General features: G+C 34.9%; 2 protein-coding genes across 2 annotated transcripts; one reads left to right on the forward strand and one right to left on the reverse strand.

Annotated features, from left to right (window-relative positions):
* The first annotated feature begins 26 nt into the window (after positions 1 to 26).
* Positions 27 to 14215, forward strand: LOC124371929 (39S ribosomal protein L22, mitochondrial-like). Its single transcript, XM_046830299.1, has 5 exons — positions 27 to 151; positions 6597 to 6854; positions 9619 to 9832; positions 11844 to 12066; positions 14137 to 14215. The coding sequence occupies exons 2-4, from the start codon at positions 6615 to 6617 to the stop codon at positions 12062 to 12064; spliced, it is 675 nt and encodes a 224-aa protein (XP_046686255.1). The 5' UTR covers positions 27 to 151; positions 6597 to 6614; the 3' UTR covers positions 12065 to 12066; positions 14137 to 14215.
* Positions 14216 to 15284: 1069 nt separating this feature from the next.
* Positions 15285 to 16288, reverse strand: LOC124371932 (E3 ubiquitin-protein ligase SINA-like 11; the record flags this gene model as incomplete). The annotated part of the gene is made up of 1 exon (XM_046830302.1): positions 15285 to 16288. A coding segment is annotated over one exon (825 nt), but the record flags the coding sequence as incomplete, so codon positions are not given.
* Positions 16289 to 17939: the final 1651 nt, after the last annotated feature.

The raw sequence follows: 17939 nt of genomic DNA on the forward strand, positions 1-17939 counted from the left end.
CGGGCATATAGCCACTCCGAAAGCAAATACATAATACAGAGTTTGAGGTTATGCGGTGCAGTAGAATTTGTTACTAATTTGTATTCCTACATAATTTTGTTCTCATGATTAGTTGAAAGAAATATTAATTTTCTGCATCCGCCCTCCAAAGGTTAGTATAGTTTCAAATGCTGGAAGGAATTTTGTTGTTTAAGAGCTTTCCGTTTTAATTTTAATTTTACACTGAAATTGATATTCCTAAATCTCCCAGCTGAAAATCCTGTATTGGCAAGACATTTATTTGCTATTTTCTCATCATTAATTATCTGTACATTATTTATAGAAATAAGGTATGATTTGAATAATTTTTGTGATAACAAATTGAGGAGGGGTGGGTTTAAGAGGAGGGTTAACATATTTGTTAAAAGGCCAGGTAATTTGAGGGGCAGATTAGTTCTGCTAACTACTTTTGATGTATAGGTGGGAATTGTTGTTTTATGATAGTTGGTTTATCTAATAGTTTGAGTGGTATTAGGTTATTGTGTCCTCTTATTTTGATAACCTATAATACTCAACCTTTCCAGTAACAAAAACTTATACAGCCTACCTTTAATTGAAATTGTCTATTATTATCATATACAGACTTAATGTTGGCTTAAAAATTTATAAATTGACTGTTAGTAGTTCTTCTAAATGACCTTTTCAAATTACTTAAGACTGTGATGAGTACTATGCATTACATTGAAAAACAAATAAACAGTACAGACTGAAAGTAACAAAAGCTAAGAAGGTCTTCAACTACTACACCACAGTTCATCCTCCAACACATGTAAAGCTGCCTAAGGTATTATAAACTTACACATACAGGCCTAAAAAGGCATATGTTTCTTGCTCAGAACATTCCGAAACATAACAAATTGTTCGTAGAGGCTGTTGAAGGGACAGTGACAAACCTTCTGGAGATGGACTTCAACCCACTGTATATTGAGAATAGGCGTAGGATAAATTATGGGGAGGGTACGATAAGCGGACCCGGTTTTTTATATAAAAATTGGTAAATGATATTACTTAACCATAAGAATCGATATAATCAATCGATACTGATTAATTATTTTGAACAGTTAACTTAAATAATCTATATCAATAGCTGTTAACACTTTAAAATAATACACATAAGGTAATAGCCTATTTCAATTTTACATAAGTAACATTTGATCATTAAAAATGGCAGTCAATTTAAGAAAAATACACGACATTGCTTTGAAAAATGATAAGGCACATTTTACGTGCTTTCAACATGTTTGGGACTCGTACTGAAAAACCCATTATGTGAAATTTGTGGGAAAGAAACCACTGTAACTGTGAGAGGAGCAAATATGGTTGTCTTCAGTTTTCCTAATTTTTGTTATAATAATTTGTTTAATCACTGTAAATATTACATTAATATTTTAATATAAAACATGATTGTTATTGAGGACTATACTTTTATATCGATTGGTGGTCTGGGAGTGAGATACGAATATTAGGTATTGATGATTACATTCTTCGATATAAAATACTGGGTCCGCTTATCGTACCCTACCCTAAATTATACTAGTTAGAGGTACAACCACTAGATATTATAAAAATAGTAGAAAGCCTAAAGAACTCTATAAGTCCGAATATTTATGGTGTTCCTTGCTTTTGTTTTGAAAGAGGTGATCTGTAAAGTAGCAAACCCTCTATCAGCAGAAATAAAGTGTCATAGTCAAGGTATATTTCTGGACGCTTTGAAGATTGCACGGACAGCCCCATCTACAAGAAAGGAAATTGTGAGGACCTAGTAAATTACATGCCTGTTTCAGTTCTGCCAGTAGTGTCTAAGCTCATGGAGTTAATAATGAAAAAAAGTTGGTTGATTTTGAGTCCAGTAATCTGTTCAGCAACACCAACATGTGGCTTCAGGAGTGCATGTTCCATAACCACTGTAATTATATATATATATATAGTATCGAAGATTTTGAGGCTTGTGACCTGTGATATGAGTTAAGAATTCAATTGTGTGCTGCATAAGATTCTACTTAGCAAGCTAAAATCCTATGGAATCAAAAGGAACAGTTTACAAAACCATTTTAGCTAACTCGAAAACAGACATCGGAGGGTATTGATTGATGGGGCTACTTCAGGAAGTAGGGAAGTCATGGAACCTTTGCTATTCTTAAGTCTGGTGAATGACAAGTCTGGAAGGCAGACAACACTACTCATCTGCCCAGAGGAAAGTTGCCACACTCAGTGCTTCAGGAAGTTGATGACTTGTTAGTAGATGCCAAGAGGTGTAAAAACTAAAATTAAATGAAGAAAAAACAGGTACTTTGGGATTATACCGACCACACCCAGATATGAATCGTTATTTGACATTTTGCTTCTACTGATTACTAGATTAGCGTAGAACAATATTTCGTAAATATAAAACAGGAATTTTCTTATCGCAAACCCCTCCCCATCCTCAGACAGAGGTCAAAGTCGAGCGGTCTAGTAGATAACGTGACTGCAGAGTCTTGTCGCCCGTTCAGCTGGTGCGTCACATTGTTGTACTTACGTGCCGCATTGTCTGTCGATTACTAGAGGTGTGCCTTTGGAGCTGGAGCTGTTTCAAATCAGCGCTCCGCTGCTGGAGCGGAGCGGAGCAGCGCTCCGTGACTCTCGAAAAACAGCTCCAGCTCTAACCTTTATATATTCATATAATTACTCTCTCGGAGCGTCTGTGGAGCTATCAGCTGTGGCCTACAACTTGTTGACAAACCAAAACAAACCAGTTTTCAGTTTCAGTAGGAGTTCTAACGTAGACATACAGTGAAAAAGTGATATTTTTGTGCGGTTTACGAGTATGACTAGTATTGATTGGTTTTTGTGCAGTTAATTAACATGGCATCAAAAGTACAGAAATCTAAGACAAAGTTCAATTTGGTCTCATTTTACAGTTATTGATGCTAACCTTAAAAACTGTAGATGTGAACATTGTGGCTTGGTTATGTGCTACCGTACATCAACCGTACAATTTGAAGAGGCATATTGAGAGAAAACATGTCGGAATTACTTTTGAGTGTTATAAGTTCAAAATCAACAAGTGTAAGTGATCGTGATGTGAATGTTACAACCAACACTGGACCTACCGATTCAGCCGCTTCATTTAGTAACTTTGCAACTGAAAATGAACCTCAACCTGGTGAGTTGCCTTCTAATCAATTAGATAAGCCAAAGGGAAGTGCTAAAACAAACCACTCTATCGAGTTTTTATACCAAAAAAAATGAATAACAACCAAAAGAAAAAGGTAGATAGAAGCTGCGTTTCTAAAGCTATTTTTACAAAGATTTTCCAACCGTTTTCTATTGTGGAGGACTCTGGTTTTCGGGAATTCGTTACAGCTTTAAACCCTTCTTTTGAAATTCTCCATCAAGGAAAGTGGTTTTCAAAAAACCTAATACCCAACCACGTACGACAAATGTAAGCTTCAAGTAGCTGAGTTAATGAAAAATGTGGAAAACATCTGTTTAACGACAGATGCATGGACATCTACGATCAATGAATCGTATATAGCTGTTACAGGGCATTTCATTACCAATGATTTTGTGTTGAAATCAGTTTCTCTTAGACTGTATTTTAATGGAGGGCCTCACATACTTCTAGCCATTTAGCCGAAGAAATCAAGAAAAATAACGAATTTCTATAAAATCTCAGACAAAATCTTAGTTGTTGTAAACAGACAATGCCTCCAATGTCGTTGGAGCCATAAAAAAATGTTTTAATGTGGAGTCATTGGCCGTGCTATGCACATACTCTTAACCTAGTGGTTCAAGATGCCATATCAAAGGTAGATACAGTAATCACCAAATGCAAAAAGATTGTCTCATTTTTTAAGAGAAGCACGCAGCCACTGAAAAACTATTAAAATACCAAATCAACAATGGCGTTAAAGACCCTAAACGCTTACTTCAAGATGTAAGTACGAGATGGAACAGCACATATTACATGCTTTGTAGATTTGTTCAGTTAAAAGAGGCTGTAATAAGCACTTTGGCATTGCTGGACAAAGACTTGCCATCTTTTAATTTCTTAATGAATGGAAACTTTGCAGTGACCTTTGCAAAGTCCTAAAACCATTTGAAGAGGTCACAGCAAAGATGAGTGGGGAATCCTACTTCACTGGAAGTCAAATAATTGTTTTGACGCTTGGGCTGCAAAATGTTTGCAGCAAAACTATGTACACTAAATTTGCACCCTGATGATGCCAATACAGGTAGTACAGAACCTGCTCATGGGGTTTATCAGCCAGATACCATGACATTGAGTACAACAAGTTAGTAGTACTTAATACCTTTTTGGACCCAAGGTTCAAATTGTATGCATTTTCTGACGACAAATGTCAACAGTTTGCTAAGAATCATGTGATTACGGTCGTTGCAGCTATGATTTCCGCCACTTCTGCCCACCGCAATGAAACAATCCCCTCCTGGTACACCATCTTTGACTTTGACCAACCAATCTGGTCCATCACAATTTGAAGAAGAAGAATGTTCAGTATTTTTCTATGTTTGATTCCTGTAATAAAATCTGTACAAAGGCAGACTCCCGGAACTCCCAACGATTGTGCTACCGCCGAAATCGACAGGTACATCGCTGAACCACCACTTCCCAGAGAAGGCGATCCTCTGTCCTGGTGGAGGATTCACGAGGCAGTCTACCCAAATCTCAGCAGACTCGTTAAAAATAAACATGGGGTTTGTGGGTACGTCAGTACCTTGTGAAAGAATTTTTTTCCCGAACGGGAATAATAATAAGTGACCGAAGATCACGTATCAAATCCATGAAAGTGACTCAACTTGTGTATCTAAATGCAAAATCATGAATACTTGTGTAAATAATTTGTATATTATTTTATATTTTCTGTTACCGTACTATTTTTTTATGTTTTATTACTACAGTGTGAAAATAAATATAAATAAAATGTACGTGTAGTCTTCTTACCCAAAAATTAGATTTTCATAATACGTATTATAAAAAAAGTAAGTAGTAATTAAAAACTGTCAGCACCTTAGCATATTTGTTTACAGTAGTATTTGCTGTTTATAACATAACCAAGCAATAAGCTCCAATCTACAAGGGAGCAGACAGATGCCGCACATCGCGCCGGAGCGGTTGCCGGAGCTGGAGCTGTTTAAAGAGCTAGCTCCGCAAACGGAGCCGGAGCTTAGTTTGGCTTCTCCGCTCTCGGAGCTACTTGGCACACCTCTATCGATTACAACATTAACTCATCTTTGATAAATTGCTGCATTCTAGGCGTCACAGAAAACCCATTAGTACTCGTAAGTTTGTAATTACTGCTGAGCACCTGCTCTTTGATTGCCCTGCAATAGCAAGAGAGCGGTATGCCATCTTTGGTAGCTTGGACAGGGGTGGTGAATTTTCCCAGGAGGACTTGATAGGTTGTTTTCGGTGGTTTGTTGAACTGCTGAAGTTGTAGACTGGTGGGCCTCATGGTGTTTCCGGGGTGCGCAAAAAGCCCTTGAGGCTTAAGTGCATGGCAGTAGGCCGCCCCAAGGGGGAAAAAAAAAAGTTTGTAATTAAAGAGTTGTTTTTTGTTCTATAATGTTTGTGTTCCTCATATTGGTGTGGTCGGTATAATCCCAAAGTACCTAAAAACACAATTACTATTCTGTACTCTACAAAATGGAGATATATTAGAAGACAACAGGGAGGCTGTTGAATAACTCATTTTTGGCTGAACCTAATTGGGATTACCACATAGACAAAGTCTGTACAAAACTCTCCAGGGTTATCTTTTTGCTGAGAAAACTGAGGAATGTGGTACCAGAGAAGTACCTGGTAACGGAGTACCACACACTTTTCCACAGCCACCTAGCTTATGGTATTCTGCAATGGGCCCATATGCCAGGATGCAGCAGGATACTTATTCTCCAAAAGAAGGTACTGTGCATCATTACATCCTTAACCATCTGAAGCATTGTAGGCCTATTTGCAATCGCCTCAAAATATTAACAGTTCAAGGCCAATGAACTCGCTTATATACATGAAGGAGAATGTATTGCCGTTTGAGAGAAGACAAGATGTTTATGGCTACAACACCCACCATGCAAAAGTTCTAAACACCCTACAATGTAGACTGTCAAAATCATTGGACAGTTTTCCAATAGCAGCGGTCAAACTATACAATAGCCTACCGGAAAGCATCATTAACATGAGCACTACTAAGTTCAGGGAAGCCATGTGGTACAGACATGTGGTTCCTTGAAGTAGGCCTATCTATGACCTCAAGGAACTTTTTAGACCTGCAGCTCTCCTAATATACATATTATTACTGGCAGCACAGTGAGTACTAACTAAAACAGTACTGTCACTATCTGCTAGAATATACTATAAAACATGGCTCGTATCCAACATTCTGTTAGTGATTAACCTTTAGAGCAGGGTTGCCCAAACTTTTTGTGGCAAAAAGGACAAAAATAAAATAAATTTTTATGAATGTCCTCACCTCATAAAAAATAACGACAGAATGGAGGCTTTTACAGTTATTGTAAAATAATATTAATGTATTTTAATTATTTATTTTTGACTACAGGTTTGATAAGAAAAAAAAATGTGGGTTCTACAGAATTGTATAGCAACTCTTGCTCGGCTTGGGAATGTATCTGCATGCTATCAGTGTTGTCGCAGTGGTCTGCAGCTAGGTCCAGCCAGTGTCGCTCTGCAGAGAATAAACTTCCACACGAGCGAGCAACAGTTGAGACAGTCACTATTCCCGGAACCAAAAAAGTGGCCTACTTATAATGAAAAAGTCTTCCCTCCTCAACAGCCCGATGAAGAGAGGAGACCTGCTGTAAGTCTTGTAACACAGTAATCTGTAAATTATTACATACCACCTAATTTTCCTACACAATGATTTTTATGAGTACAGTAAGCCTATTTTAATAATATATTAAAACACAAAAAAGATTCAAAATATTAATAAATGTCCTGCAGAGTTTTACCAAAAAGTATACAAGTTAATTTCTTTATCTTATTACTTTGCAATGGACCATTATAAAACAATACCAAATATGCTATGTTAATTAACCCTTCCCACGTCATAGACGGATAAATTCAAATGGTAGACCATTTGACCTAAACGTCAAGTATAGTTACATATACCGATATTACAAATTATGTCTCTTGGAGAATTTTTTAGTTCACAAAAGGCCTTTAAAATGCTCGGTGTACGCTCCGTGCTTATCGCGATTGCCAAGGTAATATTTATAAATTACCTTCACTCTGCGGCATCAGAAGGGGAGCGTTCTTTGTCTAACTCCGACAATGGCTATCCAGCCATGCTAGTGAGAGGTTACTGTTGCTCTTTGTTGTTTTACAATAGCAGTTGAAAACGTGTAATGCAATTGAGAATCCTGAAAGTTGTGAAGTGCGGTAATAGAGTTTTTGTTGGTTAAGAACAATAACCCAATTGAGATTTATTGGCAACACTGGAGTTTATGGGACGATGTGATTACTAAAGGTGGAGTGCACCAGTGGTGCATTAGGTTTAAAAATGGCTGAACTAATGTGCTTCAAGTCAAGTCAAAATATCTTTATTTACATTATGTACATGGGTACAATAAATAGTGTCACTACAACTAAGTTACATAATTGGATGATTATAGTAGATCATGTTGTTGAATAAAATTCTTCAAATGAATAAAATTGCTTTTCTAATTAAATAATCTTTTAACATTGATTTAAATTTCTTAATATCTTCAACTCTTGTTATTGTTTTTGGAATTTACTTAAAAAATTTTATTCCTGCATAAGAAGTTTTTTTTGTATAAAATTCTAAATAGTGTCGTGGTATTACTAATTCCTTCTAATTCCTAGTATTGTAAGTATGGGTTTCACAATGAATTTTAAATTTAGATTGATAGGTCCTAACATACATAACACATTCTAAAATATAAAGGCTATGCACTGTTAAAATATTTAGTTCAGTGAAATTATTTTTCACTGACTCATCCTTCTTCATTTTCAACATTATTCGTAGTGCTTTTTTTTTTGCAAAATTAGAATTTTATTTAGGTTTTGGTTTGTGGTTCCTCCATACACTCCTATCCCATATGCAATGTGGGATTGAATATGTGCATGGAAAACCATTTTTAGTACTGACAAACTGCATAAATAAGAAAGTCTTTTGATAGCATATAACCCAGAATTTATCCGCTTAATTATCTGTTCAATATGAAGATTCCAGCTAAGGTTTTTGTCTATTGTTAGACCGAGAAATTTTGTGTAGGAAACTTGATCCAAACTGGAATTGTTTATCAATATGTTAGGATTTAAAACGTTTTCTGTCTTGTTTTGTATTAAAAGAAATAAAATTAGTTTTATCGGTATTTAAAACTAATTTGTTGTCAATGAAAAAGTTTTGTACATTTGAGAGTTGCAGATATGCAGATATCTTCAATTCGACTTCGGTTTTTGCAGATATAATGAGATTTGAGTCATCTGCAAATAGGCACAGCTGGTTTTTTGAACTTTCAAGATTACTAAGGCAGTTTGGCATATCCTTTATATAACATATAAATAATATAGGACATAAAATAGACCCCTGGGGTACTCCATTTTTTACTAATTGGGTGTTGGATTGAAATTTTAGTAATTTTTTATTTTTTATGTGAGTTATTTTAACAGCTTGATGATGAACAAAGTAGACGACCAAGCATTGTGACTGATGAAATTGTCTCTAAAGTTGAGAATATTAAATAAGACCACCGTTTCGCAATAACAACTCTCAATTAGTTTTCCTCAAATTTCAAGGAGTTTGTTACACAAAATGGTTATGCAGAAGTTAGTTTACCATAAAGTTTGCATGACAACACATGGCAAATCGGACTCGAGACTTCCTAAATGCTTTTAAGTGGGAGGTATTTCCACATCCGTCTTATAGGCCGGATCTTGCACCCAGCGACTGCCACCTGTTTCAAGTAATGAAGACCTGGCTTGCTACGCAGCGCTTTAACGACAATGTGGAACTGCGGTAGGGTGTGACTACCTTAGGCGGCAGAATTTTATAACGCTAGAATTTTTAAACTAGTTCACCACTAAGTGCCTAAATTTGTGTCGTGACTATGTTGAAAAATAGTATTTTAGTGTCACTTTCAAATGTATTTAATACAATTTTTCTTGTACTTTGTTTTTATCAAAATGAAATCTTCTTTCTGGGTAACCTTCATATTATGGTTTCTAATATTTTAAAACTTAGTTTGCGGTGTAACTTCTCTTTGGCATTACAGGGACTTTAATTAATACTTGTGAAATTACTCACTTATTGCGTTCAAAGGATTAAAGATGCGCTTAGATATGGTCTATTTATGACATTTTATATGTTAATAGCTGTACAAATTTCAACTATACAAAGTTCTTTTTCCAATAACACGAACTTCATTAACAATAGGATTCCTCAAATATTTAAAAATATAAATTTGTACTCTTTATTACTATTAGAATTGTCTTATTCAGCAGTATATACTTTCATGAAAGAGTGTATAATCGCTAAAGTTTGTTTTTCATCTAACACTGATGGTGTAGAACAATTAGTGATATAATTTTGTTTTAAACAGTATGTTTGTCACATGAAGCTAAACATCCATCACAGCCCGAAGAAGATGTGGTATGTGGCAATATTAGTAAGAGGGATGTCAGTTGATGAAGCAGTAAAACAGCTCAGTTTTGTGCCAAAGAAAGGGGCTGTTCATGTTAAGGAAACCATCCTGGAAGCTCAAAGACTAGCTGTTGAAGAGCACAATGTCGAGTTCAAAAGTAACTTATGGGTTGGTAAGTTTTCGTAATTTCCTCACAAATACTTGTATAAAAAGTGGTTTTGAATACGGAGATAAGTTTGTCAAGAGGAAAACATTTAGTAAGAGAAGTTTAGTACAAGTAAGTCGCTTAAATATTTAATATATATTCCAGATATTGATTCTAAAGTGACGGAAGTATGTGCTGTATACGAGGGGGGTACCAAAAAAAAAACCGGAATTATTTTATAAAAATGATATATTATCAAATTTTTTACAATACAACCTTATCTCCTTCAAAATAATCTCCATTACAACTAATACACTTGTCCCAACGGTATTTCCATTGATCAAAACATTTTTTGTAGTCATCTTTAGAAATGTCTGCAAGCTCGAGCCTCGTTTTTTTCTTAACCTCTTCAACGCTGTCAAATCGTTGACCTTTCAAGCCTCTTTTCATGTGTGGAAATAAAAAAAAGTCGCATGGAGCGAGGTCAGGCGAGTAAGGTGCGTGGGGCAGCGGAACCATGCCGTTTTTGGCTAAAAACTGCCTAACTGAGATGGCTGTTTATGCCGGTGCGTTGTCGTGGTGGAAGAACCAGTCTCCAGTCTGCCACAAATCGGGTCTTTTCTGGCGAACACTATTGGGCAATCTTCTTAAAATCTCCAAATAAAATGTTTGGTTGACAGTCTGACCTGGAGGAACAAACTCAGAATGAACAATGCCTTTAGCATCAAAAAAGCAAATCAACATGGTTTTGATGTTTGATTTGACTTGCCGACATTTTTTTGGACGAGGTGAAGATGGCGACTTCCATTGGCTTGACTGTTGCTTCGTTTCTGGGTCATAACCATAGCACCATGACTCATCACCAGTAATTTTCCAGAAAATCGGGATCATTTTCGAGATGTTCTTTCAGAAGGCGGCAAGTTTCAACTCGATGTGCCTTTTGATGGTCAGTCAGAAGTCGAGGAACAAATTTGGCAGCAACCCTTTTCAGTCCTAAATCTCCTGTTAAAATTCGCTGAACCGAGCTCCAAGTTAACCCACTACTCTCTGATAGTTCCTCAATTGTCTGTCGACGGTCGGTGAGCACAAGTTCATGAATTTTCTCAACATTTTCGTCCGTTCGAGAGGTTGATGGACGTCCAAAATGAGGTTTGTCTTCAATCGACATGTCGCCATTTTTAAATCGAGCGAAACACTCGTAGACCTGAGTTTTCCCCATAGCATCATCTTTGTAAGCTGTATTCAACATTAAAATAGTTTCTGCAGCATTTTTACCAAGTAAAAAACAAAATTTCACAGCTGAACGTTGTTCACTTAAACTTGCCATGACAAAAAACGAAACAAGAACAAAACAGGGCTAGCGAAAACAGTCACTACGAACGAACAGAATGCACTAGGACAACGGAACTGGGGTCACTGAGCTCGCAATGGGTTGCGCGACACACGCCTAGCGGCAGGAATGTGTAACCCCTCGTATAATGAATCAATTTCTGTGGATGACTATTAAAGTTAAAAAATTGTTGATTAATTAAGTAGAAAAATTTCCATTTCGTTAAAACAATCAGTTATATCCTTCTACTAACACCTCTTGCTTGTTTTTCTTTTGTAGATGAGCCTTGTATTTCTCAGGAATACTACTTGTTTGTCATAAAACAATTATATATATATATATATATATATAATTGTGTGTGTGTGTGTATATATATATATATATATATATATATATATATATATATTACATATAAATAAGTAAAAATATATAAAAAAATTACACACACACATACATTATATATATTACATATTTTTGTCCTTATTAATCTATAAATAGTTTTTTAATTTCTTTTTTTTTCAACAGCTTACATAGTTGTCGAGCAAATTGAAGTTAAAACCTTCATTGCACAACAGTTTGACATTAAGGTATTTACAATAGACAACTATTGTGTGCCACGATCAACAAGTTCACTTCCCACAATTTAGACTTTATGTGTGCCCAACCCTCAAAATTTGGATTTCTGATAAAAATTGTGAAATGTTACAGCGGAGTCATTTGTCGGGAAGGGTTTGACTGTGAAAGGACTTCGTCGCCATGCTAGGATGAGACCTGGCAGAATAGACTATCGCTATTGCCATTACTTCGTACGTCTGGAGGAGGGGCCTCCACCCAAGCAGTACTACTGGTCTGAAGATCGATCAGGCGAGGGATTGCTTAAGAAATGGCTCCAGGAAAAGCGTGATAGGGCAATACTTAACACGCTTTAAAGGTAATAATAAGTTTGTCCAGGAGTCATACATATAAGATGTATTTTTGAAGTAAAACCAATTTTGCTATTAAGAAATATATATAGTGAATATCATAAACATACTAGGCTACTTTTCTCTAGTTCTATAAAATTTTGAATTTTGTTCCAACATTTTTTATACAGCTCAACGAGTTTTAAATTTTTGTATAAAAAAAAAAAATCTGCAATCCATGAAAAAACCTGATCCGTAACTGCCGTTTTCTCTAGATCTCACAACATCGGATCAACATCACTGTACAAGACAGTAGGCCATGCACTTGTTTTTATGGTACACCACAGTTTTTGTGCAGTTTACATATTGCTCAGACAGAAGCATTGATGCTGTGCCTCTCAGCATAAAATTCACTAACAAATTCCATTTTCCTTCTAAAAGATAGTCGTCAATATATGATCGAGCTGAAATCGTTAGTTTGGCTTTCACTTTGGTTAGAAATTATGTATGTCGCATTTGTTGAAACCAAGGAACAACTTCCTGAATTTACCAAATAAAAAAGACAAAAATCAATTTGTGCATATGTTACTTTTTTTAAACATTATAAATGTCTACTTCTTAGCACACAGTAAGACACTATGGCTACAAGTAGCAACTAGACATACGTAAAGCAAGCTAGGAAAAGCATATATACATTGTAGCAATTACATCTCATTTCCACTTTTATTTATAGGAGGACAGTATACTTGAAATATCCCAAGTACGTAATTTTTAGAAGCATTAGGAAATGTAAATAAAAAAAAATATATAAATTTTATAATGCCCAATGTAAAACAGACGAATATGGGATGTATGTATAGAGGCACGAAAATAATCTGGAATAATTTTTATTAACTATATATTTGTTTTTCTTTTAATACAATCTTATCCTCTTGAAAATACTCATCATTTTTGATCATTTTTCTTTTCAGAGTTTGCATTGTTAGAAAAGACATCATATTTATATTCAATAATGGCCGATAGCCCCGTTCTTGGTTTTTTTTTTTCTAAATATTGTCAGCATTGCCAAATTTGATTTATGTTGTGCCACTCTTCATGTGTAAAAGAATCACACACTCTTGAGGTTATGTGGGTAAAGTGTTTGAGGCAGGTACTACGCATCTCGTTAGCAATTTTTTTGCCAGAAAAAAACTGGCAAGCAGGTATTGCTTTGTGTGGAAAGTGCCAGAAGCTGAAATTTCGTAGCAATCATTTTCATTCCCAAATCTTCAGTTAAAATTCGTCAAATAAAGATCCAAGTTATTTACTTTCATCATTAGTGTCGGCTTTCTAGCAAGCTGACAGAATGCTCATCAACTTTTATTAACTGAGATGGCTGAATTAAAAAGGGTAGTTGGAGCAGAGCTCTCATACCCAGTGGGATTTATGACAGAGAGTAAACTAGGTCGTTCAGAAGAGCCGTGTAGACAGAAATTAATATACATACATGTAAACTCTCGTGGTGAGGAGAAATATTTGCTGCCGTCGGAATAGTGTTGGACATATCTCTATTTGTCAATTGGTTTTCTAAAAGAATGAATTGCTGCTGGAATACAAGTATTTCATAAATAAATAATGAGCAAAATTCATGTTTAAGCTCCTGTATTGCAAAAAACAGTATTTAACTAGGTTTTTACAAATTTTTAGTAAACAATCCAAAAGCACAAAAGTGCTTATGCGTTTCAATGTAATAGCACCAATGTCCACATCCGAATCCGTACTGATAAGACAACCAAACGTGTTTGAAATGTTTAAAAAAATATTTTAATTCCATGTTTATTTGTGTTGTTTTTAATAATGATGACGCCCAGTGCCAAAACATTTTAATGATTTTAATACTCCTTTAAAGCTGATGTAATGTCGAAACGCTTAAGCACAACAGTGCTTTTGGATTGTTTCACAAAATCCTATTTTAATACTAAATAATGAGTTCTTGAATCTTCTGTTGCTTACAGAAATAACTTTTGCATACGTTTGATAAATATACCAACATTTAAAATTTATTAATATTGTTAAATACAACATTTTTACTTATTAAATGGTGGGTTATTTTGTTTCAGGTATCAACTCGATTACTTCTGTAATATTTTGTATCAAATGATTAGTTTATTATTCAGTAAAATATCTTAGATATTTTTATATTTAGTTTTATTTATCCCAAATATCCTATTTCTTAGTCAGGGGTGAAAACAAACAAAAAAGTTAACTGCCACAACTCTTTTTATCTCTTGAACGATTTCAATAAATGATGTACTATTTGAGTTAGAAATATTTTGATTGTAGTACAGGTTTTATACATGAAGTAGTTTTAAGAAATTCATCATCAAAGATTTTAACAAGCCGCCGTTATGAATTTTGTTGACTAAAAATTTGAATTTTTTTCATTGACGATCTTTACTAGATTAGCAATGTTGAAAGTTTTCTTTCTACCTTTAATGGTTATTTACAAAAAAATTGTAATGAAAAAATTACATAGAGACAGGGATTGATGCATTTTAGGACATATATTTATAGAAACTTTTGGGCTTTTTTTACCCCTGGGACAACCTCTTGAAGTTTGTCTTGTCAGTGTATTTCAGTTACATCCTGTATATGTGCAGTGCCACACTAGTGTGCACCATGCTTGACCTAAATCAGCTTAGATAAGTAAGTGAAAAATAAACTATGTCCAAGGACCTAACGTATCGCTGCGTCCATATGACTACAATAGGCTGTTAGGGGTGCAAAAATTAAAAACAAATCTAGACATCCACCTTTCTGGGATTATTGCATCTTATAAGCCTTCCTGAAGTCTTTCTTTGCACCGCTACAATTGAAATTCTGAATTTAGTACAGTACATGCTTAATGATGCTTCTTTAAACCATTATAATATTAACTGTGCCATAACACAAAAGTAACAATGGAATTTCTCAATTGAAAGTTTTTATGCACAAGATATATCTATAAATGGATATAAACAACTTCACTTGGAAATTTGTGTAGAAAACTTCTTCGAAAATCTGAAAGCTTTCTTTTAACAGAGATAAACTGCCATAATGTATGGCAAATCCACAGTAAGTTTTGAGGGATAAGTAAAAGAACATGTTACAATTCTTTGGTATTAGTATATTTCATTATAATTATATGAAGATTACTATCTCGGGTAAGACAATACTTCACATGTACAAGGATTAATTATGATATGGTTTCTGAATAAAATGTCTGTGGTTAAGATGGATTTTTTTATTTGTTTCTACAATATTTAATAGCTTTGTACAGTTATGAGCACAGAACTTGACCCTAGGTAACAACTCCCTGTTTAAAAAGAGAAGCTTAATATTATCGAAGAATAAAAACTGAAATAAGTGTATTCATAAATATTTAAAAATAAAAAAAACCATTTAATTTTAATCATCTTCTCTAATGATCTGAACACTGTAAACCAGTAATGACTCCTGGTTTACAAATCTGGGAAGCATATCGCCTGGCACCGTCATGCAGTGCTCTTCATAGAAATCAACGAATTTGTTATTATCAATGGGTACTTTGATAGTGTAAGTGTATCCAATAATATTGTGTTTGAAGCTTATGATGGCAAAGTACTTGAATGTAGTGTGTCCATTGCCAACTCGAGTAAATGAAATGCACAGCTTTTGGACTTCCACATTCATGTGAATGTATTCCCAGAACACTTGACCGTAAGCAACAAATGGAATGTACTTGAAAGAATCCTCGGTGTTGTTAAAGTTTCTCCAGACTATCTCCGATGCTGTCTCATCCTCTAAAACAACAGTACGATCGTTATGAACCACAGTGAGGTGGCTTTCCAATTTCTTGGCTTGTCCAGACCACTCACAATCGAGCAGTTTGCAATCAACAGTTCGATAGCTACAGAGAGTCTCGTGGGTGCCTCCGGGTATGAAGACTTCTGGGCACCCGAGGGTTCGGAACAGACACATCCTCGGTAATGCATCCAACAACTGTTGTAGGACTACGGGCTTCGTCTCGATGAAGTCCTTGCGACAGGTAGGACATATGTTGATTTGAGGCTTGCAGTCAGGACACAGTGCGTGACCACTGGAGCATTGCGTTAACGGTGGCCGCAGAGTGCCAAGGCATACAGGGCACTGTATGGTTTCGTTCAGTGCGTCCACTATCAACTTCAACACATCTTGATCTAGTCGGTCCTGAAACAATATAGTTGATACGTCAAAAATTAGATTATAATGGTGTTATAAAGAGTCTAGTTGTAAAATCAATGATACATTTTAAAGTTAGGTATAGAAATTATGTATAGAATGTTTGACACGTGAGAGTTAAACTTGTGCGTTGTAAATTGTTTGATGCAATATAATTGAGGACAACGTAATGCAGGGGGAAGCGGTTACAATTAAAAAAAATTATGTTTAATCATAGAATCTAAAACAAATAGTGTCAACATTTGGGACAAATGTTTTATATTTACATTGCATTAGGTGATAACCTCTCAAAAATGAAATAGTATAAGTAATAAAATAAATTACAAAGAAGTATCTTAGTTTTTTCAACGGCACACCCAGAAATCTCCTCTAGGGGATGTCTGGAACACTGGAGTGTGAGGGGTATGGGAAACCTTGCATATTAGTAGAGGATCCGGGAATTAGATTCTATTATCTTTATTTTATAGTACTTCTGAACTAGTAAAAGAAAGGCAAAGATCAGGTCAGAATGTATAAATTTTACAATTAAACCACTCTAATACCAATCACCAAGAAGCACACAGGGGGTAATTAAAATTTTCTGCAACAAATACAGTTTATATGAAGTGTATTAAACTAAAATAAAATGTAATCAAAACATTAACGAAATAGTGAACAAAATAGTTAAGTTTAAATCACAATTCAAGACCAAAGTTAAATCTTGATGTCTACTCTCGGATATAAAAGTATAGATATCCGAGTATGAAGTTGATCACAAACTAAATAATAGAGATACAATAAACGGGAGCTATATTAAACTATAGCTTGTTCATTTCTTCGTTTTGACATGTAAAAGTGTTTACTTATAATAATTTCCAGTATATGTTGATAACAACTAAAAAATACCCGGTTTAGATGCTTTTCACCAAAGCGCAACTGTGAAAATCATAACTCTGAAACTTGTATTCAATTAAGACCAAACACCTATACAAGATAATTCATGTTTACTTAATTGAGTTTAAGTTGGTTTACACTTTGTTGCAAAACACCCTATATTAAATTTGCCATATAAAGCATAAGCTAAATGTAGCACAGGTTTCTTTGATCTTAACTGACTCTGAATGGATGGATGAAGTTTTGCTGAATGTACCAGAATCTGCTAGATATAACATGTTATATGTAGCACTTTTAAAAGTGGTTAATATAATACAAATACAATATGTGCAATGCTGTGTATTTCATAAATTAAAATAGTTATAATGTATGATTGTATATATTACATTATGACTGATTTCAAAGTTCCCACATAGATACTAATTTCAGTTAAATAGACTACGTACTATTAGGCGATTAATATTTTGAAATAAAATGTTCTGGGGGGAAGGGGCAGGTTCCGTTCTTCCCCATGTCGGTGCATCCCTGAGTCCTTTAAAGTACAACTGTTGGTTTGGTAGGTTTATTCTGCCTTAGTTGAAAAACCTTTAAGGTTATTCTACCTCAATAACAGTTTCATCATCACATAATGGTAGATAAAATGTAAGCAACACAAAGCAAAAAATATTTCCTGAGGCAGTAAAATCTTGCAAATGTTTTACAGCAGCAAATATAAAAACTAACCAATGTGTGAAGTGGTATGATCAAATACCAGATCCTTTCTTAAATTAAAAAAAACTTGTATGCCAAATTGTTTAAATGTGTTTTGGTC

This window comes from Homalodisca vitripennis, unplaced genomic scaffold (genome assembly GCF_021130785.1).
Source record: "Homalodisca vitripennis isolate AUS2020 unplaced genomic scaffold, UT_GWSS_2.1 ScUCBcl_2272;HRSCAF=6846, whole genome shotgun sequence".
NCBI classification, from domain to species: Eukaryota; Metazoa; Arthropoda; class Insecta; order Hemiptera; family Cicadellidae; genus Homalodisca; species Homalodisca vitripennis.